The sequence below is a fragment of the Myripristis murdjan genome, chromosome 19, assembly GCF_902150065.1.
Source record: "Myripristis murdjan chromosome 19, fMyrMur1.1, whole genome shotgun sequence".
Lineage (NCBI taxonomy): Eukaryota > Metazoa > Chordata > Actinopteri > Holocentriformes > Holocentridae > Myripristis > Myripristis murdjan.
This window is the reverse complement of record NC_043998.1, coordinates 3,762,824-3,790,592: the sequence shown is the minus strand read 5'-3', so window position 1 is coordinate 3,790,592 and position 27,769 is coordinate 3,762,824. Positions and strand designations below refer to the sequence as shown.

Below are 27,769 nucleotides of genomic sequence, written 5' to 3'. Positions count from 1 at the left end.
GCAAGGTTAAGCTTGGAGCACCAACACCACCTGTCAGCTATTTCTCCCACTCGGCGCTTCCTTAAATCTCTCTCTTTCTCTCTCTCTCTCTCTCTCTTTCTATCTCTCTCGCTCTCTCACATGCATCATAACTACAGTTTATGTACCTCCACTGTATATGATGTTGCATGTAATGGCAAACATGCAGTACATACCAAAATACTTACCAAAATATATGAAAACCTATATACACTGGCACATACAAGAAATCAGAATAATGAGTCACCAATCTCTCTCTCTCTCTCTCTCTCTCTCTCTCTCTCTCTCTCTCTCTCTCTCTCTCTCTCTCTCAATTTTCAATTTTTTCAATTTAAATATCTTTATTGGCATGACAAGGCAGTGCTTATATTGCCAAAGCAAATAGCAGTGATAATGACAATAAAAATAAAATAAAATAAAATAAAAATAAATAAAATAAAAAAAATAAAAAAATAAAAATAAAATCTCTCTCTCTCTCTCTCTCTCTCTCTCTCTCTCTCTCTCTCTCTCTCTCACACACACACACACACACACACACAAACCACTTCTTCTATGAAAAATACACTTGTCCACCACACACTGACTGTGGTGTGTCTCACATTTCCACCGCCGCACCTCCTTCCTTCCCTTCCTGTGCTTCGCTACTGTAATTAAACATTCACCCCATGACCCGTCCACCTATACATGCACACATATATGTTTAATTTGCCTGATGGAAAGCAGCAACGGAATCGCACATCATCGATGGAGCCTCCTGATTAGCTGATTAAACCTTAATGGACTTTGCACTAAAGCTCATTTAGTCCACCGGGTTTGTGTTGTCCCCCCCCAATCAACTCTGCTGCTAATGAGGTTCGATACCTCATCGTCTTTCAGTATGGGTAATCACACTTTCTTCTCACCCGCCTATTCGGCAGCACCACGTCCGCTCGCCTCCTGTCAATCAAAGCTGGCCCCTCACCCCCCCCCTTCTCAATGGCTCAGTGCTTGTGTGTTTAGACTGGGAATGGCTTGCCAGGTAGATGGTGCTGTTTACTTTGGCTTAACCACTCAAGAGGTTAATGGTGATGTTGAGGAGGAGGGCGATGACAATGACATTGATATTGTGGTCAAGGTAGCAACTGGTCAACCTCTCTCTCTCTCTCTCTCTCTCTCTCTCTCCCTTTCTGTTCCTCTTCTTCATTTAGAGACAAAGCCCTTCCTTGCTGTCACCACATGCCTTGCCCATCTACTCATCTTTTTTCTGCTCCTCTTGCTCGCCTCCCTCCTTCCTATCTCCTTCCTTCTCCCTCTCATTTTCCTCCTCCCATCTGAGCGGATCTCTTTACCTTCTCCCACTCTATTGTGTCTATTGATCGCCATCTGAGGTCAATAGCTTTTTAAAGCACCCAGATCGAAACGGACCATTCAGCTATCCCCCCTCCATTCTCCTGTATTCTCTCTCTCTCTCTTGCCGCCGTTGTCTCGCCCGGCCGGACGTGCATGTCACATTCAACAAGGGATTTGGTTGGCAAGCCTGAGCCGATACTTGTGAACATAAATAAAAATTGGACGCTACACGAGTGAACAGGCTGGGGGCAACGCGCTGCGGTCGTAAGGTGGTGCAGTGACCATAAATTGCGATTCACGATGTTGCACAGCATTTGCCTCTTCTTGGCGGGCGTGCATGGCTGTTTTTAAGTAGCATATCACTATAACTGTTTTCGCCGGACTTTCATCGCTACCAGGACATTCCGGAGGATGCCGTTAGAACACCGGGGTCTCCGTGGATAGTTCTTCCCAGTGACAAGTCCAGGAGGAAACGTAAACAAGCAAAGGAAACAACAGTTATCAGGACCTTTTGAGCTTGGGATTGCGCTGCGGGATGCCAATTTCACCGGACTTTCGTCGCTGCCAGGACATTCCGGAGGACGCCGAGGCTGCAGGGCCGGCGCGTTGACACGGCTGAAAGGACAGCCCTTTGGGCCGCCGCCTCCCAGCATTTTCCAGCGCCAGGTCCATGGCGAACACGGGATGACGAACTGTGCTTGCACATCCAACAAGTGTTTCCGTGACTGTTGCATTTTTTCTGATATCAGAGACATGGCTGCAGCCATCTATTACTGGACTTGGCTATTCAACTAGCAAGATGCACGATGCTTTCTATTCTCCCCTGCACCGAAAGGACTGAGCCCTAATTTCGTTGCATTATTATACGTATATGATTGTGCAGTGACAATAAAAATCTATCTATCTATCTAAAGTTGTGCTTTTCACCGCCCTGACAGGTACAGATAGCGTAACAGAATGTGTGTTGGCAATGAGTAAACTGTGGCTTTACACCGTTTTCTTCAAACAGCTCCTTGAATGCACTTCAGAAACTCCCAAATTCCCGCGTGCGCATGCTTATCCCAAGAGTAAAAAAAACTTTTTTAACCAAAAGGTTAAATCAAATGAACTTTTCAAACCCATCGCATGCGGTTGCCATGGAAACCAACACATCCCATCACCGAGGGTTACGCTCAGACATTCTGTCAGGCGGTGTGCTAAGCACTCTTGAGCGCTCCTCATGTGGAGATGTGTCAGGGAAGATGACAGGACCATTTCCAGTGGCTGTTTTTTCAACTCCCACAAGAAGCATTTATTTTGACAAGAATATGCTGCGGTACGTTTGATTAAAATTAAACATCTACACGTCGCCGTAATTACAGGAGCGACTTCTGCATGTTGCACTGCCATCCCCGTGCGATGAGGCTCTTTCTGCGGAACCACTGTGAAAATTACCTGCTGCATGCGTCCCCCCATTGTGCCGCCGTCTAATAGTTATTGTAGAGCTGTTTAAGTGTTTTTAGAGACAATGACTGGCCCACTGAGCAGCCTGGTTTGATCCCAATTTAAAGCACATCAGGTCGACTCTCTTATTTTCGAACCATTCTGCATCACTGAAACAAATTACTTTTTTACTGTAAGTCAGTGAAAGCTGATATACACGCATGAATACACATGCCCACGAAAATACTGATCACTGATGAGAGTCTACGTTGGTCTCTCCCTTTAAGAAGCCAGTAGAGAGAATGTTAGTCCAACAGTGTTGCAATTCAACTGTACAGTCTATAGGGAGCTATGGGAGGAGGACACCGGGGGGACAGTGTGCCTACACAAATAGAAGCAGTCACACACACTCACACACAACCGTGATGCTGTTAACCCACAGAAATATCTCCAGTGTCAAAAGGGAAATAACAAGTAGTGGCAATGTTCCAAACTTGAAATGAGAGCCACCTCATTTTACCTCCGTCTATTTCTGAGCCGAGAAGCTGAGTTACTATCACTTATTATTTCTGACATCACTCGTATCACCAGATGTGGCTCCAAAAAAAAAAAAAAAAAAAAAAACACAATACAGCCAGCCACAGCCTGCACTACGGGGCGGTTCACGGCCCATGGCAGCTGTGCAAAGGGTATGTTACGCTGCCCCCCAATGGTGAGGAGGCAGTACTGCAGCGGTACAGCTGGACACTGAAGTCAAGGTCATGGGGAGAGTGGCGATTGATGGAGACGTACCATTTCACCCATAGCACCAGGGGAGTGTGTGTGTGTGTGTGTGTGTGTGTGTGCTCGTGTACCCAAGCACATTGAGTGTTTTAATTCAGGTGTTGTTTATGCCTGTGTGTCTGTGTGTGTGTGTGTGTGTGTGTGTGTGTGTGTGTGTCTTGGGGGAGTGAAATCTCCTCTCTGAGAGCTGTTTAGCCTCTCGAGCATCATTATCATTGGAATAAACAACAGCTAAGCTCTGATGTCCTCTCTGCCCTTGCTCCTCTATTAGATGTTCTTAACTGGTGATTGTGAAGTATATGATGCTCCTCAAGTGTGTGTGTGTGTGTGTGTGTGCACACGTGCACACGTGCGCGCCAATGTGTATCTGTGACTTTCAAGTGTGTGAGCTCACATTTTTTTGCAAGTGCCTCCATGTGTGCTTACATCTTAATTAGCTTACGAGTTTATTTAGTTTTCAAAGAATCCACATCAGTCGACGGCGGTGGCAGCTAATCTGTGTGTGTGTGTGTGTGTGTGCTTGTGTGTGTGTGTGTTTGTGCATAATGCAGGTACCTGATCCCCTCCCTGGACCGCTCCCACGCCGGTTTCTACCGCTGCATCGTCAGGAACCGGGTCGGAGCCTTACTGCAGAGAAGGACCGAGGTGCAGGTGGCCTGTAAGTACAGCAGAATAACACTGTCAGCTGATGCATGCATCCACACGGGGCATGGGGGGGTGGCGAGGGGGGGCACTTTGATGAATGGACCAGTGGATAGATAGCTAGATAAATAGATAGCTGAAAAGATGAATAAATGAACTGATAGACTGAACACACATAGTACATTGATAAATACACAGGTAGAGAGAGAGAGTTTGCCTGCAGAGGAAAACAGTGAAGCGGTGAGCCCACGCTCCGTTTGGCGCCTTTGTATCAAGGACTGGCGAGGGAGGGACAGATGCTGGCGGGGTGAGAGATCTACCTGCATCTCATTCGGGGCGCCATCTACCCAGACAGCTGTTCCACTCGGCGTTCTCATTAGATTGATTGTCTTGCCGTGGTTGTTTTTAACTTTACTTCATTTCAATATGACCGCCGCTTATTTCATTCTCCCTCTTTTGTCAACAACATCTGCCGCTCCCCGGCGCGAGCGGGGGGCTCAGATGCGCCGCGTTTCCGTAAAAAATCTCCGGCGCGGGTTCAGGCCGCTCGACTCGGGCCCGGCTTGTTAACGAGCGATTACGGGCGCTCGGCGGAGGTGTCTGCACTGATTCCAGTCCCTGACCCTCCCCCCCGCCCACACACACACACACACACACACGCACTCCCATCCCCGCCGCCTCCCTCGCGCCTGCCCTCCCGGGGTATGACAGGTTTGTTGCTTCCTCTTGTTCCGGGGATATGTGAGTGGATGTGACATGCTGCTGTACCTGACTGAACAATGTGGCCAACCAGGCGTGTGAGAGAGCGAGGGATGGGAGGGGGTCGAGAGCACAGTGTCACTGTGGCCTGCCGCCTCCCTCTGCAGCTCCTCTCTCTTCCACCAATCTGACTTTTTGCCGTCCCCGGTGCTTGTTTTTCTCTCCATCTCCCTGCGTCTGCCCACCACCGCCTTCTATTTACTTTTTTGGCTTCCACCCCGCTGTTATTCTATTTCTCTTTCTTTGCATCTCTCACCCATTTCCATAATTCACTTCTTCTCCCTCATCACTCGGTGATGAAGGGTGCCGGGCAGCAAAGAGTGAATGGAGGTTTAAGGACACCCGCAGGAGAGACGGATGAGAAAGAGAGGGTGTTAGAGAGGGAGAAAGGCAAAGACAGATAGACAGAGAAGGGGGATTTTTTTTTTTCCTTTTTTTGCAAGCCATTCCATTGAGGCAGCACAATTAGGATTGCAGAGACACACCTCGGAGAAAGGGAAACATGCCGAGGCATTAGAGATTACGGAAGGGGAGGGGGGACATCACATCGCCGAAACCGCAGATCAAAGTCGGGGGATTTGCACACTTCCCCGATTTTCATTTAAGCTAAGCACCACAGCCACACCGCAAAGCCAGATTACCTTTTTTTTATTCTCTTTGAAAGAGAGCGAGAGAGAAAGAAATAAGATTGCCATCGACCACTATCGGGATGCACAGCCACTCCACCATCCCTAGTTCAAAGCCCCAACCCTGGATTCCCGCGTGTTTCAAAGATGCTATTATTTCTAAAGTGTGTTATGAGTTAATTGAGTGTTTGATGAAGTATACAAGAGATTTTAGGAGTTTCCTTTGATTGTTCACCTTGACTTGACGAGGCAGATTTGAAGATGGAACGCTGACTTTTTGCGCGGCCTCTCATGCGCCAAAGCGTCAAGCTTTAGGCACTCAGCTGTGACTTCCTCAGTACCCAACGTCTGCACCGTTCCTCTCAAACAACCTTTGAGGAAGAAAGGCAAACGGTGGCTCTCGCTACTCTGTCAAACTCTCTCTGCCAGCGTCAGCCGCGGTGATTGTGTGCCGGAGAATTGCACAGCGAAGATCGAAGGAACAATCAAAGTCAAATCCTGAAGAGTTCCTTGACGACCCCTAGATCTCACTTCCAAACGGACGCTGAGCAGAAATGCTAAGGTCTAATATTTTTGTCATCTTCGGAGCCGTAATGAGGCAGGGAAGGAACGGAGGCTTTAGAACAGATGAGGTCATAGGCGGTTCTAGGGGGTGGCAGGGGGTGGCAGCTGCCACCCTAGAAAAATGCCTTGCCACCCTAGTTGCCACCCCAATTTCAGACAATTTATTTATTTATTTATTTATTAATTGTGGCTGTTCGGAAACTCGCTGTTACAAGACTCAAATGTCTGAGTGCAAGTTGATAAAGAAATAAATAAATGAATAAATATTTCTAATGCCACCTTTTGGTTTTCTATTCAATGCTTTACTCATGTACCACAATAATAGAATGTTTTTGAGTTAAAATATCCTCATTTGGGGGTTTTCCAAGCAAATACTGATATATGTGATCGTTTGGTATTAAATCAGCATATATATTTCTGCCACCCCTTAAAGTCTCCATGCCACCCTCTTGCCACCCCATGAATATTTGTCTAGATCCGCCCCTGGATGAGGTGTATTAGAAAATAGCAGAATAGTGAACCAGTCATTACTGTATTGACATCCACACGCGTGTAGAGCGGGGTGTGATTAAGACCGATTGCCATCACCGCTTTCACACCGGAGGATATAGAATATGAAAATGAGTCAATCCAGTGTCCCCTCTCTGTCCCTCAGTGAGTCATTACATCTTGTTTCCCTCCAGCCGTTCTCGCTGTACTTGAAACCATGGCAACTACTCCGGCGCTGTCCATCAAAGTGACTCCGTGTAACATTTCAGCAGGGAAAGCAGATGGCGGAAGCTCCGTGGGTACAAAAAGTCGAATTCAAGAGAGACGGGGAAATTAGCGCTTCTGACTTCCCCTTCCTTTTCTTACTTGCTTTATTTCATCTGTCTGTTTTTTCTTCTTTTCCTTTGTCTTTGCAGTTATGGGCAGTTTTGAAGAGGGTGAACGAACCCAGTCGGTCTCACAGGGGGAGGGCGCAGTTGTCCCGGCGCCCCGCATCCGCAGCTTCCCGCAGCCCCAGGTCACCTGGTTCCGAGACGGGCGGAAGATCCCACCCAGCAGCCGCATGTAAGTCCCTGTGGCCTCCTGTTATATTTATGCATTTATTTATGCATTTATTTATTTATTCATTTAGTTATTGGCATTTTACTTTGTATTTGTGCCCGCGTTTGTTCCCGCTAATTCCTTTTGGTGCCTCAGTTTGTGTTTTGTTTGTTGCTGCGAGCCTTTGTAGTGCCTCGGTTTGACGGCGTTTGTTCCCACCTGTCGTTTTGTCGTTCATCGTGCCGCTTTTTTGATTAAATGTTCTGATGGGGGTCTGAATTTCTTCTAGCGGAACAGCGGCCCAGATCAAAATAGTCCTGGCACACTGTGAAATGGAGTTGGCCCATTGTTTTCACTTTTTTTTTTTCTTTTTTTTTTTTTTAAAGAAACTAAAAACAGCAAGTGTAACAGCCTCCAAGACCTCTTCACCGCGGTACAGTGTGATCTGTATCATCATTTCGAGAAGGGTCTCGAGTTTCTCTCAGATGTCCTCTCAATGCTCTTTTTTTTTTTTTTTTTTTTACTTCAGTTTCTGCCTCTTGTTGTCACTTACTTTCCTTTCTGTCTTTATCTCGCCCTCTCTCTCCCTTCCCTGTTACTCTGTCTCTCTGTATTTCTCTCTCCAAATGGAGGCTGTGTGTTTCCACGGTTAGGTATCAGTGTTTGCCAGCCAGCGGCAGCATCCATCCAGCACCATCAGTACCCAGTGGGGTTACCAAGCTCCTGAGCCACTGACAGCCTCAAATGGGATTCTTGTTTTGCTTTCCTATTCTCTTTACTTAAAATGGAAGGGGGCAAATGGAGAGGTGGATTGGGAGAGTCTGCCTCTCTCTCTCTCTCTCTCTCTCTCTCTCTCTCTGCTCACTGCTCATTTTCACTGCTCTGAGTGGTTCCAAGTGAAAGGGTTTGTTCCAATATGTTCCAATTCCTCAATGTCCAATTTTAGAAAAAAAAAATGAAAATTGGAAACGAAACTTTATGAATTAAAGTTGCATTTATGTGTGCATGTGCTTTCCAAAAATGTCTGTTACCTTTTTTAAGAGTTAAGTAAAAATAAGGGTAGGAATTGTAGCCGCCATTAGGCTACATAGCTCCAGTCAAGGTTGCAGTGTTTCTGATTGACTTTTGTGTGTGTGTGTGTGTGTGTGTGTGTGCGTGTGCGCATTAGAAGGCACTTGTCCCCATCTCATCATGTCTGCATTTCTTCATAGTGAGGAGTGACCTTGCCCTGGGTTAGAGTGAATCTTTCTTATCTGCTTCCCATCATCAGTAATCAGACCCTGACCTAGAATGACAAAGAGGCAGCGGCCCGGGCTGAATGAGACGCTGAGAGCCCCAAAATGGCTGCGGGCAGGCCAGTAACTCGGGCTCGCTCTGTCTTGTTGTGTAAATCCGGATTGCTTTTGGGTAGCGGTGAAGTTTTTGGACAAAGTCAGGCAACAATCATCAGTGACTTGCACAGCTTAGGGTTGGTTTCAGTTGCTGCCTCACATTCTACCACCTGTTTGGAGACTTTTGTTTTGAAGGCCATTTGGAAAGTTTGGTGACTGTCTTTACTTAAAGTCCCCCGCTGGTCATTTATTAAGACCCTCAAAATAACCTCTGTTCATCAACATTACATATTAAGACGTTTTTCCCTTTATCCCTTAAATGTAAAAATCTTGCCCTCATTAAAATGCCCAGGTCTGTGAATATGCAAATTGTCCACACCCACCCTCCTGCCTGCTTGTACACCGGCTTGTAACCAGAGCTGTGTTCAGAGGGCACACAAGTCCTGACCCACAGCAGTCCTGAATAGTGTGCCATTTTTTGAAAAACTAACCATGAAGCAAAACAAAAACAAAAAGCCCAAAAAATTCAGCAAATCTCATATTTTTACGAATATTATTCAGCCACTTCAGTTTTTTTTTTTTTGGTCCATTTCGATCTTTGAAAATAAAACACGAGTGGGAGAGCTCTGTTCACAAAATCCAGTCCAAGTAAAGTCCAATCCAGCAACACACTGAAAATGGGATTACATTTCATAATCTAGCCATGAAAAAAAATGTCAGCCAATCTCTTAGTTGTGCTAACTGGCGGAGCTTATGCTAATGATATGCAAAGCAACCCCCCCATCAGTTGATGGGATTGGCTGTCAGACTTGTGATGTGCCAAATCTCGCTGACCTGGGATACGTTTGAACCTCAGATTATAGGGGTGTGCACAGACACCTGCACCTTCAGTAGCAGAGTATGAAAACACTAGTGACAAACTAGAGTGAGACTTTAATGAACTTCTTTGATATTATGTGCCAAAAAAAAAAAACAAAAAAAACAAAGCAAGACAAAGTACATGCAAGAACAGTACCCTTCCTCCTCTCTCTCTCTCTCTCTCTCTCTCTCTCTCTCTCTCTCTCCTCCTTTGTCTCTGTCCCTCTCTCTCCATTACAGACCACCCGCTGTGTGTACTCCGCTCACACCTTCGTCCTTGTTGCCTGCCCTCTAGCTCTGAGCATGCTAATTTCTTGCACACTACCAAGGTCACTATGTGCAAATGAACACCGTTGATAACAAGCTTTTTTTTTTCCTTCCTTTTTTTTTTTTTTTTTTTTTTTTATTGAAAATCATTTAGTTGAATTAGATTTTTGCCACTGGCATCGTCCCTGTAGAGGCATCAAAGTCTTACCATTGTGCAGAGCAAGAGAGAGAGAGAGAGAGAGAGAGAGAGAGTGAGAGAGAGAGAGAGAGAGAGAGAGCTCTGCTGTGTATCACCACTAGTAACCTTGATGAAGACTCTTGCTGTGAACTAATGCTCTTGAGAGTCCGTGCCAGCTGTATGATTTCTCTGACAATTGTCACAATAGCAGTCTCCACCTAGAATTAGATAGTCAGGAGACCAAGCGTCTGTCTGCAAACGTCTATGGGAGTCAGGTTTATACTGTATGTAGTGCTGTCATACACATACAGTGCATGTCACACAATTGCGGGGCCGAGGGAGAAGCAGTGTCAGAGAGAGAGGAGACAACCATGGCAACCATGGTGACCACTTCCTCTCCCATTTCCAATATGTCTGTTACCTTTGCAATGTGTGCTTTCACCCCTCTCCTTCTCTTCCTTTCTATCTACCTCCATCCCTCCTGAGGTGTCATAACTGTAATTTGCAGGCTCTCCGGGGGTCTTACTTGCTGCTTCTGTCTGTGCTCTGTGCTACTTAATCACACCTCAGCCATAGAGGAGAGGGAAAAAAAAAAAAAAAAAAAAAAAAAAACACCTAGACCCAGAATAGCTGCAGTAATCACCTCCAACCAATGTAACAGCTAATAAACTTGACTGCTGCGTGTGTGCTTATGTGTTTCCTCTATAGGCTCTCTTCACTTCTGGTGCAGTCCTCCTCACATTATGATGAAATTCAAATTGTGATCAGCTGTGCCAGGCGTCTTAGGTCGGGTCACCGGGATTTGCATCTTAAAAGCACGTCACGTGGGTGGGCCAGTGGATGCTCCTGCCATCTGAGCTTCCCTACAGGAAAGAGAGAATGGCCTAACAGTGGACTGGAAATCACTCTGCGGTGACAATGGGGAACTCAAAGGACATTTTTTGAGCTGCACGGTCACTCTTGGATGTGTAAAGGAGACCTATAGAGGTTCTCCGAGTTCTTCATTTTGGCTCCCCTGACTCCAGTTTCCCCCTACCAGAGCCATTTCTCTGCACGGCTCTGCTCTGCTGCTCGCTCTTTGCCATGTCCCCTTTTGCAGCTGCTGTTCTTGGCATGGGCAAAGAGTTCAAACATCATTGTCAGAAAATGTTTTCAATATTCATTTTTATGTAGCGTTTCTCTAATAGTCTTTTAGCGTGCTATTCCTGTCCTCTTTTAGACGTCAGCCTAGATTCAGGAACTGAGTTGCGACCTTGTTTCACTCCCGGCTGAGAAAGGCATCCATTTTCATTTCAATCTGGAAATACTAATTCCCCCACTTTTGCCTCCAAATCCCTTTTTAACGGTTGACTGGTGATGCCTAGATGGATGTGGTGTCTTCGGGCTACCTGATCTGCAATGGATTGGTTCAGCCTGGGTCCTAACCTCGTTGTTATGCAGCAGTGTAGAGCTGGGTGCATGGAGAAAAAACACTTATTTAGCCCTAATAGTCATTATTCTTCCTTTATTGAATGGGAATGCAATTGAAGGGCCTTTTCCATTCGACCTGCGTGATTTGTTGTGTTATTTTGGAGACTTAATGTGGTGTATAATCAGCGGCTCCTTCGGTAAACACATTTGCCAGGAATTGTAGGGCTGCCGGCTAGAAGGTGAGTCGGGCTCTGGGCAGGGCGCAGGACCCTGTCCTCTCACTATTTCACTTCAGACATTTACTATTTTTTTTTTCTTTTTTTTTTTTCCACCACCTGGTTTTCTTCTCTGAAAACTTCCCTTTTCCCTTTGACATTTGGGCATGGATTTATCTGCATTTCACTGAGGAAGAGCCTTGTCGAGGTGTCTGTTGGAAGACAGAACACAGGGTCTGACCCGGGGAAGTCGGCATAGGGACGTCCCTGACACACACATTGCAATTACCCCGAGTGATTTGCTGTAGCTGCTGATCAATTAATGGCCCCTGCCTGTGACGCTCACGTCCTGTCAGTCTGCTATGGATTCCCCATTAGTCACCAAGCCCAGTGAATAGCCAGGCCCTTCCTCTTCATTTCCCTACGAGCGTCTGCGCAGCATTCGTCCTCGATATGGAAACCCGCAGGTCAGTGATGAGTGGATCTCAAGGAGAACCGGCCCGGAGATCTTTACGAGTGAACAGAGAGACGAGTGGATGTTATGAGGACTTTGTTTACTGAGCACATCAAGGCTGATCTCTAATGGACTTAAAGATCCAGAGGACGGTATCTTCACCTCGGGGCCATTTAAGCCGCACACGGACTCTTTTGTGTCTTCGTGTTGAGGTCAGTTTTCTGAACACCAACACCGACCGCAAGCAACAGAAACCGAGCAGCGAGCCACAAATCTCTAGTTCATGCCCCCGGTGAGAAAACAAGTGGCTGTTTTCGTGAGCAACACTCCCTCACCTCCTCTCCTCCTTTCACCCACTCCTCTATCTCTCCATCCCCAGGAGCTGTGGGTTTTTCATCACAGGTCTATCGAGCAGTGGGGCATGCAGCCTGCTGTTTATTCTCTCTCCGTCTTTCTCTCATCCCTCGTTCCTATCTTTCTCTCTCTCTCTCTCTCTATTTTTTCTGTGTGGCGCTCCCTCCATTCTTCTGTCTGCTGGCTGTGGTTTGAGTCATGCCTTAACCAGCCATGTGAGCCGCTTGATCCCGCGGACCTGTCTCCCTCCTGGGGGAGGCCGACAGCCGGCCAGAGCCATTTGTCTGCGTGTAATGGAGGTCTGAGGCTGCAGACCGAGGTTAGGCCCCTCACGGCCCAGCGGAGAGGGACCACCGCGACAGATGCCATAACACTCCCCAGTGTGTGTGTGTGTGTCAGAGCAGGCCTTGCTCTGTCACACCGTGTCAGCACTGGATTAATACGATGAGATATTCACACAGACAGACAAAGTCGGCGGGTGAACTAGATACAGAGATATCCCTGTTTTTAAACCAGTGGTTCACCAAATTGGGTCCAGGCACCAGGGTTCCTTGAGGGGATTCCCCTGGAAAAATAAATAAATAATAATAATAGCATTATTCATTTTGCACAACGATATACCCATGATACACAATAACCATGATGTTTAAACAATGAAATATTGATATTGTGTTAATAATATTGAAGAGCTCATTTGCAAAAACAAATATCTCCATTTGAATTTATTAAACCTTTTTAAACTTTTTGGAATTTTATTAGAATTTACTTTATATTTATTTCTATTTTTTATATGTTTATTTAGCTTGGCATAATGTTTATTATCCTAAATCATGCTTTGTGTGTGTGTGTGTGTGTGTGTGTATGTGTGTGTGTACTCCAAGCAGTATCAGTGAAAAAGATGAATTCATTTTAAAAATGGCTTTTATCTGTTTTTGCAAATGAACTCTTCACTTGTGTTTTGAGAGTAACTCGTGCCAAAAAAGAGAGAAAACTTGACTGATGTCGTGATAATATCGTTAACCTGAACTGTTAATGTGTAATCGTATAGTGAAAATCTGATATTGTGACAGCCCTAACTCATTATTCATTAGAGATGATCCCAGTTACAGTTTTTAATCAGCTCAGTTTACGCAGTTCCTCAAGCTGATCTTAACTCAAAAGCAGAAAATCCTCCCATATGGGGATAGGGTTAGGGTTAGGGTTAGGGTTATGGGGATCCTCGGACAAAATCTCATCAAACAGGGGTGTGTGGCTCTTTGTGTTGCAAAACAGGGTCAGTGTCATAAAAACCCAGGTGAACCCTCAATTTGTGCCTGGTTCAAGCACACAGTTTCAAGTTTATTCCCAGTTTTTTTTTTTTTTTTCTTCATACCTAAAAGTATATGAGGAAAGCAGATAGTGATCAAAGAGGCATTTTTCCTTTCACTTCTCTACGTCGCTCAAACAGACATCCTCATGATCATGATGGATTTAAGTGCTACAGAATTATTCTGGCGCTCACTGAAAACTCCCCCCTGGTGCTAAACGAACACATAAGTAGATTCCCGAGTAAGTAATTGCATATAAGGCTAATGTTGCATCTTGACACGAGCAAAGCTGGGGTTCGGTCCAAATGTGACGCTGCACAGGTGGCTAACGTTTTCTTAGTGGCCACGCAGCGAGCCAGGCTGTCTCGTGGACTGCAGCTCTCTCCTTTCCTGGAGAATAGAAATGGAGAGAAAGACCGGCTGGAATCAAAAAGGGAAAGCCTTGAAAGATGGAGGAGGAATAAACAAAAAAAAAAAAAAAAAGAAAGAAAACAGACAGAGATAGAGGCATGTTCACACATATCTGATTTGTCCTAATTTCTCAGCTCTGTGGCTTGATAAATCCCTGCACCAGGCTGGAGACGTGCTAAGCCATCGTTACCAGCGAGCCTCTGACAGCTGCTCACAACACCACCGTGAGGCGGGGAAGGAGGAGGGGGGGGTCGCTGAGAGAGAGAGAGAGAGACTGACAAAATAGATTAAAAGATGGAAAATAAAACAAACTCCAAAAAAAAAAAAAAATCACATCACGAGGCAGACCAAGAACAAGCATGAATCTTCACCTCGATTAAGCCAATTTGCCCTCCGCTGCTTTCGTCCCTTTGTTATATAGACACGGAAAAACCGTTCCAGAGAAGTCGCCTTATTTTAATTCCCGCCCGTGTCATGCGGTCTTTGATCCGTCGGGCTGCTGGCGTACGGCGAGTGGGAGGGAGAGGGGAAAACGCGCCGGACGTGCTATGTAAATGCTTCAGATGGCCCCCCCGCCGAACCAGCCTTGATTAGAGGCTCGGGAGGGAGAACCAGCGCAGCAGGGGAGCGCATTAAAATCAGCCATCAAGGGGGAATAAAACGTCTTTCTCTCACATGGATGAAATCAAGACATTGTTGGGTGGGTGTTGGATGGTTGTGAGTTATTGGTGGTGATGAATGAGCCGTGCGGGCCTGTGTGTGTGTGTGGCGGGGGGGGCGTCTCATTTAGCAGGTGTTTGGATTGGGGTTTTTGAGTAGGGCCGGTCTCTGGGTGCCACGGCAACACGGGGGAAAAAACATCGAGAGAGAAAGAGTAAATGCTTGTCAGATAGAGCGGAGATTATACAGCAGCTCAATGCAGTGCTTGACAGTAACCCAGGGAGGATGTGCTGTCTCCTTATGGTGGGTCATTATACCGCTCTGCCTCCTATAACTTAGTAGCACTATATATTCATCCTCAACAGTTTCTCCACCGACGGCCAAAGAAGTTAAGCCGCGAGCCGTGTCCCCGTTTTCGAAAAGGTCCCGGGAAATCACCTGGGATTCATTTAGTGCTGCGGACACTTCCGCTCTGCCCACGTCCCCGAGGAGTTCCATAATTCATGACCGAGCGTCCAGGATGTCACCGCGCCAGCGAGCTAGCATTAAATATTTACCACAGATCATAAGCCGCAGCCATTGAGGCCTGCCAGCCCCTTCAGGAAGACTGTTTTCAGTCTTCAGCATGCGCTGGGAATCCCAAATGAGCCCAGAGCCCCGGCCCGCTCGGAGATATTTGAAAATCAATCAGTCCAGAGATGGATCTCGTAAGTCACGGTGCGGTTAATGCGAGCAGCGCAGGTGGTGGTACACAGCGTATCGGTGGCTGTGCTGCCTCAGATGCTCTCCCTCTGTCCGAGGTGTTGTGGAGATCTAATGAAAGTTTGAGAAGCCGATAAGGTCTTCCTTGCGAGTCGAGCATGCGCAGTCGTGACTGAATATTCCGGTTCGGGGCATTTTCCGACTAAGGTGTTTACATGCCCCAATATTCCGGTTGGAACAGGCATATGCCAGGGGTCTTATTCGGAATTCTCTCCAACCGGAATATGACCTTAATCGGGTTCAGTGCGTGTTTACATGACACAACCGGAATACTGGAATAGGTCAGTTTCCTTGTATGTGTGTGTGTGTGAGTGTGCACGCCTACAAGTGCTTGCTTCATCCGCCGGTGTGTATTTCTCTCACTTTCCCAATTTATATCTTGTGTATTTTTTTTTTTTTTTTTTTTTCCTTTCTCCGTTTCTCATTAGCCTCCTGGCTCCCTTGATAGAGCCCAGCAGGTACTCAGATCCCCCGCCGACTGAGAAGCAGGTCAGGATGGAGGGATGCGTGGATGGAGGTGTGGACTGTGAGTGGAGTGGAGGAGGAGGAGAGCCGGCCATGAGTAGTGAGACAGGAGCACATGTCTGACAGGAGCACGGCGGGGGTCTGTGTTTGGGCTCTTGTGTGTGCAGTGAGCAACATGACCCACTCGTACTGATCCAGAACCCATTACTATACACAACAACAGAACAACAACAACTCCACACACCGATTGTGAAGGAGCTGGATCCAAGTTTTTTTGTTTTTTGTTTTTTTTTGGTTATTGATTACCAGGATCACTCTTTCTCCAGGTTTAGAATTGCCAGTTGTACGATATCAGAAGAAAACAAAAATGTCACAGAGCACAGAGGTTGTGTAGGAGCCGAAGCCATTTGAATGCTATCGATTTGTTTCCTCTGACACAGTCATGTTTTTGTTGTTGTTGTTGTTGTTTTTGAATGACAGGGCTTCTGAACCTCTTTTGTTACCGTCTGCAGCGTCACAGAGGTGCACTTTTGTGTGCCAGCGTGCTCTCACACATGTGACACTTGGAAAAGTACGTCCAGACTGTTCATACATGAATCGATGCCGACTCTCCTATTTGTGCCGGTCGTCGGTTGTGTGTCTTTCAAGGTTCGAGACGGAGTGCAGATTGTCACACTGCAAAAACTCAAAATCTTACCAAGATTATTTGTCTTATTTCAAGTCAAAAATGTCTTATTCCTAGTCAAAATATCTCATTACACTTAAAATAAGACATGATCACCTCAGAAGTAACTTGTTTTTAGACAATTTTCACTTGTTTCAAGTGAAAATTTGCTTGTTTCATTGGCAAAATTTGTTTCTTGTTTCTAGCTAATTTTCACTTATTTCAAGTGAATTTTCACTTTTTCCACTGGCAAATTTTGCCAATGAAACAAGCAAATTTTCACTTGTTTCAAGTGAATTTTCACTTGAAACAAGTGAAAATTGTCTAAAAACAAGTTACTTCTGGGGTGATCATGTCTTATTTTAAGTGTAATGAGATATTTTGACTAGTAATAAGACATTTTTGATTTGAAATAAGACAAATAATCTTGGTAAGATTTGGAGTTTTTGCAGTGCACTTCCCAGTTTTTTAGGAGGGGAACAGTGATGGAGGGCACGAGCTGAACGGAAGAAAAGAGACGTGAGGGAAGGGTCAGAGGAAGGCACCCAACTGGAATGTGCTGTCTACCCCCGGGTTGTTGAACAGGCGCCGATAATAAGAAAACATCGATCGCAAACACAGTCAGGGGGCTGTAACATGGGGGAGGAGAGAGGAGGGCACAGGACTTTGGGGGGTTTTGCTTCACTGGTCGGCACATTGACGAGGGACGGGTCCACAGGAGGACTTAATGGAGACAACAGGACGGTGGGTATTAGCCCCCGAGGAGCACCTGCTGAAAAACTGATCTCAGTTTTTTTTTTTTCTTTATTCAAGCATCATCTCAGCAGATGACCTGGAATACATTATTGTTATTGCCAAAAGTGGTTTCCTGCCAAAACCCATCAGAGGCTTCCAAGCAGCAGGAAGCCGAGGGGTACAAATAGCCAATTAAAAAGCTTGAGGTTGTGATGCAGGGCTATCATATTTCAGAATAGCCCATAACGAGAACTTTGAACAGGGGAGGCTGTCAATACGTCCACCTTGCACCGTCAGCACCGAGGCATTGTTTACACATTGTAAATCAATACACCTAATGCCGCTTGAACATTGTGATTAAAATGTTAAAACGTTTAAATGCCCTTTTCAGCGGTGAGATCGAGCTCGAGTGTGGACACGCAACCCGACATCAAACATATTTAGCTCCAATTAGGTGGTCGCGTGCGATCTTTGAAGATCAGGGTGAAAGTCTGTTGCCGTCGTGTTTCCTCTGAGGCTTTCTTCAAGCTCCTTGATCTTGAAAGAGGGCCGCAATGACTTTCTTGTCTGCTTAGTTCAAGGAAAACGGTGCTACGGGGCGCCCTGGTGGCACTGCAGGCAGAGGCGCACTTTCTGTTTTCAGCACATTTACAGGTGCAACTCCAAAGGTTTGAATCTCAGATTCTGTGCACGTGCCTTTGTTTTCCCGTTTTGGCTTCCTCTCACCGGATCCTTCACCCCCCATCATTCTGACTTCTCTGCAAGTCCTCTAGGCCCACGGTTCTCAAAGTGGGGTCCCGCCTCTAACCTAATATCGCTCATCGATTGGCTCTGCCGTTTCTTGATAATGTGTGATTGGCCGTCCCCGCTGTCACTCCATGTGGTTGTAAAAAAGCGTCGGAGGACGTGCACAGCGGAGTTTGTTTGGCTGGTTGGCCAGCAGCTAAACACACGGACTGATTTCTTCACTGTTTATGTCGTCAGGTTCAGCATGCTTCTTTGACATGAGAGCTTTTATCAGGCACATGGGCCTGTTGTCTCTAGGGAAGCAGGAATTATCCATTTTTACTAACCATGATTTAAAATGTGAGAGAGAGATTTTTTTTTTTTTTTCCAAATAAGAGCAAGGCAATGGACACTAATCTGTTTGTATTTAGGTATTTAGTGTCAAACATTTATTTTATTGTATTTATGTTTCTGTATGGTGTTGCTGATGTACAGTATGATGCACAGTTGCACTAAAGACAAGAACTCCATTAAATTGCCTGCTTGTCTTTCTTTAGTCGCCTTTAACTTACAACATTACAGAATTATTAAATACTTGTTGTCAGTATAGATATTCATATATGCAGTATAAACATTAATGTCAATCCCTTACTAGTTTTTTATTTTTTGTGATTATGATCGTTTGCTTGTTTATTTGATCAGCTCTACATGACATGAAATTGCAGTCATAAATGCAAAAAACATCAGCTTTCAGGGGCGCCGCCTTGGAGCGCTTTTACGTCCCCACCCAACCAAACCTAGGCCCTTGGATGAGGCTATGTGCTAATGCTGCTAATCAACTAGCTAAGAGTACAAATGTGGTTATAAGTGTTATGCTTATCGGTGTTGTGAGTGTCAGAGGGTCCCCGGAAAATTTGGACCCCTCCAGGGGGTCCCTGGGTTTGAGAAGTTGAGAGTTTGAGAATCCCTGCTCGAGGCAAAATGTTCACTTTTTTGCTCTGGTTGTCCCTTCCACAGTGCCATCACTCTCGACAACACGCTGGTTATCCTGTCCACGGTGGCACCCGACGCCGGGCGCTACTACGTCCAGGCCGTGAATGACAAGAACGGAGAGAACAAGACCAGCCAGCCCATCACCCTGTCTGTGGAAAGTGAGTAGCGGAGGAGCCACGGCAAACAAGCCGATGCTTCCTCTTGTCGTTTTATCATCTGATTATGCGAGGACACATAAAGTTTGAATGCACGAAAATAGTTTAGGAGTTCAGTCATATTGCTTTTGGATCTTCAAAGCCAGATTTAAAAAGTCGTCAAGCTGGGATTGTGGCTGGAATCCCGCGTCGTTGCGACTCATCTCTCCTCACGTAAGAGCGAAAATGGAGAGACAGAACTGGAGGAAAAAAAAAAAAATGAATCCAGAAACATTAAACAAATACAGACAAAGGCAAAGCATAACAGGCGCCGTGGACCCGCCGCAATGCCATCCCGTAAAGTCCAATCTTTCTGATCATATTTCAAAAGCCGCACCGAAATGAGAAACGCATCCGCGGCCGTCGTCACACTCGCCTTCACACGAACACACACACCTACACACACATACACACAGGCATACGCATGCTCAGTGGGAGGGCAGGGGAGGAGCAGACCGGCGGCACTACTGCCAAGTCGTTCTCACTGTTGACACCAGAATCATTAGCTCGCGCAATAACAAACCCAAGACAAAGGTATTACACATTCTAAATCAAACCCATTCAGCGGGCTGCGGCTCGGCAGAGTGAATTATAAGAGCAAACCTAACAGAGACAATATTATGACACGGTGGAATGGAGTTCAGGGGTGGAAGTGAATGAGAAGCAGTCAGGCACTGGGTAAGATATTACAGTTGACAATATGAGGGAGCAGACGTAGCCCGCGGCACACATGGAGAACAGTGGTGGAGTTGATTATACCAGCAGAGGAACACACACACACACACACACACACACACGCTGTCTCAGAGGGAGAGTGATGCAAAGCCGAGAGTGGCTGCATGTTACATATGGCTGGTTCAGGGTAGATAGAGAGCTGAGTAGGGGGGCTCAGCTTGGCAGGACACACGCCATGCATTTATATGTATGTTCCACCTATGCTACACACACACACACACACACAGACACACACACAGAGTGATATCCAAACTGCTTGGATAGCCAATAGCAAGGTTTATGTGCCCTCCACAGGGAATTGTGTGTGTGTGTGTGTGTGTGCAGATACATTTGTATGTGTGTATGTATGTCTATCGGTATCTGTATGCGACAGCAGCTGTTCCTGCAGCGACGCCCCTGACACTGCATTTCCCATGAGCCCCCCCCTGGCTCCGGTGGCGCTGCCGAAGTCTTGGCGAGAGGAGGGATAAGGAGGAGAAGTCGAGCATTTTCAAAGTTTAAATCCTTGAATTAAACTTCCGGAAAGACCACCGGGAAGGCTGCTCCGTCCCTGACATTGTTTTAGCTTCGCGCAGCCCCTCCCCTGTCAAAACCCACGGAACACATGTACATGACAGCTCATTTTTAAGTGTTCATTGATTTGTCAGAGCTGTACGGCAGTGTTTTCCCCGCGGCTGCCAATCACACTGTGGCTTTGTTAAAGCTGCCCGCGCGCGTGTGTGTGTGTGTGTGTGCACATGTGCCCGTGTGCAGCGTCTGATGACCCTCGATTGGTAAGATTGAGCCATGACAACCCCCGGAGCTACAACTGACATGTGCAGCCACGAGCGCACTCCCAGGGCATGATGGGATTGACGGATCAGTGTGAGTTTATCACAGACGTGACACATCTCAAGCAGCACACACACCGCTATCGCTGCAATGGGCTGTCTGCCTCTGATACTCACAACACACACACACACACACACACACACACAGAGACTCATTCACCCAATGTCTCCCTCAACATCGGTGTTGGTCGGACAGTATTTTGCTGCTTCTGGTTCGCCGGCACACATCTTATTTCACACAGCCAGTGAACTGTCCTGTCCTATTCAGCTCACCTCTCTGTCAGAACCCAGATACTGTGCATTCAGCGTTCACTTCCAATATTTCACATGGACGAGCACCCACAGAGTGCACTGAGTGGAAATGAAATGTATAGGACAGCACTGGCCAGAAAACCCCACTAAATCTCCCGGTGGACTCGCCACATCCTCTCTCTATTTGATACAAATATATTTTGAGGATGGTGCATAGGGTGTTGACACACACACACAGGCTGCAAAGTTCACTGCTCCCTGGTTAACCTCTGAGTGTGTTTGGACGCCTCTCTGTGTATGCAGATGTGGGAGGTCCCGCAGACCCCATCGCCCCGACCATCATCATCCCTCCCAGGAACACCAGCGTCGTCACCGGCACCTCCGAGGTCACCATGGAGTGTGTGGCCAACGCCAGGTAAACATCCAGGAGCCGCCATATCATCACACTGCAAAAATGCAAAATCTTACCAAGATTATTTGTCTTATTTCAAGTCAAAAATGTCTTATTACTAGTCAAAATATCTCATTACACTTCAAATAAGACATGATCACCTCAGAAGTAACTTGTTTTTAGACAATTGTCTCTTGTTTCAAGTGAAAATTTGCTTGAAACAAGTGAAAATTTGCTTGTTTCATTGGCAAAATTTGTTTCTTGTTTCTAGCTCATTTTCACTTGTTTCGAGTGAATTTTCACTTTTTCCACTGGCAAATTTTGCCAATGAAACAAGCAAATTTTCACTTGAAACAAGTGAAAATCGTCTAAAGACAAGTTATTTCTGAGGTGATCATGTCTTATTTTAAGTGTAATGAGATATTTTGACTAGAAATAAGACATTTTGACTTGAAATAAGACAAATAATCTTGGTAAGATTTTGCGTTTTTGCAGTGCAAGCGCATTTTGTATAGCAGAAACAGTGGGAGCGCTTGCTGCTCAGCCCTAAATACACCTAAACTAAGCAGCGGTCTCAGAGCATTTTGAAGTTAACAAGCGGATTCAGAAACGTCCTCAAGCTTTGAAACACAGAACACATTTGGTATCACTGCACAAATGTTAAGTGATTTTAGCAGACATTCATGGACCAAGTATTCAAAGATGGCATTACAGACGCATACAAAAACAATAAAGTATGAACTAAACAGTCGACCACACCTGTCACCCTACATGTGCCTTATCTGTCACACCCATTCCTTCCTTTAGACCTCTCATCAAGCTGAGTATCTCATGGCGTAAGAACGGCGTGTTGGTGACCAGCGGTCTCAGCGACTACAACCGGAGGCTGACCATCCTCAGCCCCGTGGTGAGCGATGCCGGCTACTATGAGTGTGAGGCCGTTCTCCGCAGCAGCAGCGTGCCCTCGGTCAGCGCCGGGGCCTACCTACATGTCCTGGGTAAGGATCCAAGGCTCTTAGACCAACATGTAACAGGACGGAGCATTTGCATATTACACTTTTTATGTGATCGACGCCCCATTGTCTAGTCCAGCACTGCAAAAACGCGAAATCTTACCAAGATTATTTGTCTTATTTCAAGTCAAAAATGTCTTATTCCTAGTCAAAATATCTCATTACGCTTAAAATAAGACATGATCACCTCAGAAGTAACTTGTTTTTAGACAATTGTCTCTTGTTTCAAGTCAAAATTTGCTTGTTTCATTGGCAAAATTTGTTTCTTGATTCTAGCTAATTTTCACTTATTTCAAGTGAATTTTCACTTTATCCACTGGCAAATTTTGCCAATGAATAAGCAAATTTTCAAGCAAAATCAAGCATTTTCATGCAAAATTGTCTAAAAACAATTTACTTCTGAGGTGATCATGTCTTATTTTAAGTGTAATGAGATATTTTGACTAGAAATAAGACATTTTTGACTTGAAATAAGACAAATAATCTTGGTAAGATTTTGCGTTTTTGCAGTGAGCTGGACTAGACAATGGGCTGTCGATCATGTAAAAAGTCTGTGAAATTTATTTGCAAATACTGTAATGTCTTCAAAGACAAAAGCCGTGCCAGTTCCAAGCAGGTTAAAGCATGCACTGAGAATTAATTTCAGGTTTGACCAAGGTTTGGTCAAATACTGGAAGCTAAGTGGAGTTGAAAAGAATATATTATGAGCTGCTTTAACAGAGCTGCCATGTACTGGATAATAATGCTGCCAGTGACCCACATGAACCAGCTTAGAAAACTCTTATTTCTATAAGGTAGGTGCATATTATTGCTTATAAAATAATGTACAATGTGAACAGAGATGAAATAACATTGCAGTGTGATATAGGCTCAACCTGACTGTTTCTATAATTGCTTGGACATATATGTGCAGAAAATAGGTGATATAAATATGCTATACTGGAGCACAACGATACTCAACTTTCTCTTTTCATTCCATAACCTGTATCTAACAGGCAAACATGGATGTGAAATTGTTTTCATTTAGCCTTATAAGTTAACACCAAAGAGCCAATGTAATATTCATATCGATATTATTAGTCTCACTTTATAAATATGGCCAAGTCATAGAGTGAAGTTGTGAGGCAGTGAAGGGAGATTGTCATTGACTTAAAAGGGAAAAAAGCTAATGGCTGGCTTCAAGAAACTGTTTAATATCATTGCTTCAGTCACTTTCGTTCCATTCCACTGAAACGCTTTGATGTTTTCAAGGTTATGATGTGATTCAAAGCGCAGGGTGTGGTGAACTTTTTGCTTGATACAGCTAACTGAGTCATTCCTCTCCCTGGGGGTGAGAGGGATACATTCAAAACATAATCCGTTGCAGACTGCCAATTACCTGCTGAAAAAAAAAAAATGCAGTCAATCCACTAGATGGGCTAAGATCGGTGACATAATATTTCTCTCAGTCACTTTTGATCACTTCACCTATGAAATCACTTGGTTTTGAAGTCCACAGATTGACAGTTTATGGCCTGAAATTCAAAGCGTTATCATCCATTGTCATCCTCTAAAGCCATTGTCTGTCATTGTTTTAAGACGTGCACTTCACAATAAAAATGCGTTTTCCCCTTCCAACATGCATGCTTCTGTGTTTGCTCTGTTTTTTTCCAATAGCCTGTAATATGATTTTTTTTTTTTTTTTTTAATACAAAAGCTGTAACGGATTACAGCGACCAATTTTGCAATCAGATTACTGTAATCCTGTCTCTTATTGTTTCACTTCATCCTGCTGTCTTTCTCTTTCACTGTGTCCCCCAGAGCCACCACAGTTTCTGAAGGAACCAGAGAAGCACATTACTGCCGAGATGGAGAAGGTGGTGGATATCCCGTGTCAGGCACGAGGTGAGGGCGGTGTGAGCGGGTCAGCCGATATCACTGTGCATGTGCAGATTTTTGCATTGGTCTGATTCCATGTACAAATCCATCCCTTGGACTGCTGCCCACTTATTTATCCTCTTACTTTTCAACGTAAACAGCGCAGTCATAGTCTACGCTCCGGGGACTTCATTACTTTCGCCGTCGCCTCAGTCCGTACAGAGCTCGGCAAAAAAAGGCATTTTCGTATTCTGCCCCCTCAATCTGGAACACGCTACAGCAGCAGCTGTCCAGCCTGATTCCCCTAGGGGATTTTAAACTTCTTTTCGAGGCTCTGGAGAGAACATCTGTGGGAATTTGCTCATATTCTTAGTATTTAAATCTGTTTTGGCACTTTTGCACATTCACTTTAATGTTTTTTTTTTTTTTTTTTTTTTGTTCTGCACTGAATGACTTGTTTGCTTGTAGCTCAGTGTTGTATTGTGTTTGTCCTGGGCGGGTCTCTCTTGCCCCATCTCTCAACAAGATTACCTGTGTAAACAAAGGTTAAATAATAATTAAAAAAAAAAAAAAATCTGTGTATATATGAGTAAACAGAATAAAGACTGGGTTATCAAACACAAGGCACATGGTATTGACGTAAAGTTTGGTTTCATATAATGTCATGAAAAATGAAGCATTGCTGTTTTTAATAGCATAATATAGGGAGCTGTGCATAGAGACTACAATTTGCATGCCCAGTGGCTCCTCTGTGTGAATGGCTCATTGGATGGTATTAATGAGTCTGATCAAATTGTAATTGGAATATATTTTTCCAATTTATTCCAATAATGAATACTTTGAATTGCATCTCATTTTCGAATGTATATAATTGCATTTTGATAATGTAACGGAATAAAAAAAAAAAAAAAAAAGATATGTTAGTTTATAACTCGCCCTGCAGGAGTGCCCCAGCCAGACATCGTGTGGTACAAGGATGCGGTGCCCATTAGCCCGGTGAAGACACCCCGGTACAGGGTGCTGGTGGGAGGCAGCCTGCAGGTCAACGGCCTTCTGCCCGACGACACCGGCATGTTCCAGTGTTTTGCCCGCAACCTGGCAGGAGAAGTCCAGACCAACACCTACCTGGCTGTCACAAGTAAGGCCACCAGTTTGTCCCCCATGGGTTTATTTTTATTTTTTATTTTTATTTATTTATTTATTTATTTTTTATTTATTTTATTTTATTTTATTTTTTATTTTTATTTTTTTGCAGTACCTTGGTACAGATAGTTAACTCAGGGTGGCCATTCATGTATCGCCCACTAAAAAGCCTTCTCAGTTCATGAGGAAATCATTTTCTGTCCGGTTTTCGCTCTGTACCGAGCAGCGTGTAATTTACACAAGGAAGCGAGAGTTCAATTATTCTGGACAATTAGCAATAATTTTTAATTCTCCACACTTCAGCTGCGAGTTTTCACACCATTCCTCCCATCCTCCTCAGATATTCAGGAAGGATTATTCATCATCGCCACATACAAACGCAGTGGTGTTCCAACTGGGGAGCTTGTGAAAGTTTCAGTGGCTTAAGACAACTGGAATTCAATTCTCATGCATGAGTTTCTCAAGAATACGTAACTGAGGAGACTAAAAATATGTATTTCGGTGATAATAGCGTGGTTTTGATGTTAAAGGCCTAGTAGTGTGAGAACGCTGCATGAGCTGCCATGCAAATCTGTCAGATCACACTTTTGTATGAATAGAATAAGCACAGTTTTTCATTTCATAATGACGTTGCTGGCCAAAATTTCTTTTATATTTGCTGTTTAACTTTTCAAAAATATAGATGATTGCATCTTGTCAGCAGGTAGGGTGTCTAACAACATATATGATGCAGTAAACGTTTCTCAGATGATGGATATTGCTTTGGCTTTGTGGAATTAATCTCTCTACTCTCACATATAAATCTATAATTAGCCTCGTATTTATTGCGCTCCCTCCACATTTACATAAAACAAGGCTCAGCCGCACCACCGTAGCTAACTAAATCTAATCACCAGAATGATTGGGGGTTGGAGTTTTTGTGAGCCATGCGAATGTGTCACCGCCGCGATGTGAAAATCACGGGTAATTTTGCTCTCACTGTGCATCTGTTTGGGAAGTTTTTTGACATCTAATTTTCTCCACTCTGTCTCAATTTCTGCCGCTTTCACTCCACGCTGCACCGTGTTATCAGAATTCATGAAATTCTCCCTTACTCCTCAACCCCCTCCCCCTCCTCCTCCCTCTCCTTCTCTGACACTGCCTTCTCCACCTCCTGGATCTCTTCTTATCATTCACCTATTCTCCAGTCATTCATCTCTCCACTGCTCTTTCTTTCTTTCTTTCTGTTTCCTGATATCAACTCTCCTCCTCTTCCAAATCCCTCTTTCTCCTCCCTCTTTCCTTTCGGGGTGATACAGCTCTCTGTCGTTCTGAAAGGCTTTGATTTATTTCATATCATGAACAGGAATTTTAGTTATTTATTGCCCTCTCTTTCTGTTTGTCTGTCTCTATTTTTTTTTTCTTCCTCTGTATCTCTCCCTCTCCTTATATCCTCTCTTTGGGTGCGAAGAATAGAGAGGCTGTAGAGAGCAGCAGCACAGAGGCGAGGCTGCGTCAGTTCATTGAGAATTAGCGGGACAAAGCGTTGACTGAAGGCTGTAATGCAGCAGGGTGACTGCAAATACCTCTCTGTCACACATATGATTATTTTCTCACCTCTGCAACCCTCTTACCCTTTCTCTTCCTGTTCCCCTGCTGCGTTCTGTGCGTGTGTGTGTGTGTGTGTGTGTGTGTGTGTGTGTGTGTGTGTGTGTGTCTCCCCTCAGGCATCGCCCCGAATATCACAGCCGGACCCTCCGACAGCACTGTGATCGACGGCATGTCAGTCATCCTGCACTGTGAGACCTCAGGCGCTCCGAGACCAGCTATCACCTGGCAGAAAGGTCTCTTTCTTATACACACACACACACACACACACACACACACTTGTCTAGGGACATGTGTGCGCCATCTATTATGCATGGTGTAATAGTTTACCCCGGCTTAACATATAAAACCTCACTACATTCCTTTAGCAGGGCTTATCCTTCATCCAATTACATTTAAAGGAACAGTACGCTCAAAAAAAAAAAAAAATGAGATTCTGTCATACTGACCTCCATGCCAGCAGAAACACAGGTGAAGTGTGTTTGCCTACACAACACACAGGGAAGCAGCAAGTGCAACTCCACAGCAGCCTTCTTCCAAAACAACTGGTTACCATTTGTAAGCGTAAGTTTTTTTGTCCAAAAAAAAAAAGACGACAACAGAAACGAACACACCTCAAACAGCGTGATCCGGGTCTTTCCATGCCAGAGGATCACATCCTGAGTGGGAAAGATCTATACATAACACCGTTATTTAGTGCAAATCGCCTTTGATTGCAAAACACTCGATGCTGACATGCACCCAAAGCTCCATGTTCTTTTTGATTTTTTCCTTTTTGATTGAGGTGTCATTTTTGGCCCCGTTT

At 45.0% G+C, this 27,769-nt stretch overlaps 1 protein-coding gene across 5 annotated transcripts in view; it reads left to right on the top strand.

Moving 5' to 3' along the window:
• sdk2b (sidekick cell adhesion molecule 2b) overlaps positions 1-27,769 on the top strand; it is a 294,802-nt gene that overhangs the window by 211,300 nt on the left and 55,733 nt on the right. For all 5 annotated transcript variants that reach the window (XM_030077788.1, XM_030077787.1, XM_030077786.1 and 2 more), the window contains exons 3-10: positions 4,104-4,210; positions 7,049-7,196; positions 18,987-19,120; positions 21,277-21,388; positions 22,172-22,362; positions 24,178-24,261; positions 25,178-25,372; positions 27,084-27,200. In XM_030077788.1, the coding sequence (XP_029933648.1) occupies positions 4,104-4,210; positions 7,049-7,196; positions 18,987-19,120; positions 21,277-21,388; positions 22,172-22,362; positions 24,178-24,261; positions 25,178-25,372; positions 27,084-27,200 (1,088 nt within the window). The remainder of the gene's footprint in view (positions 1-4,103; positions 4,211-7,048; positions 7,197-18,986; positions 19,121-21,276; positions 21,389-22,171; positions 22,363-24,177; positions 24,262-25,177; positions 25,373-27,083; positions 27,201-27,769) is intronic.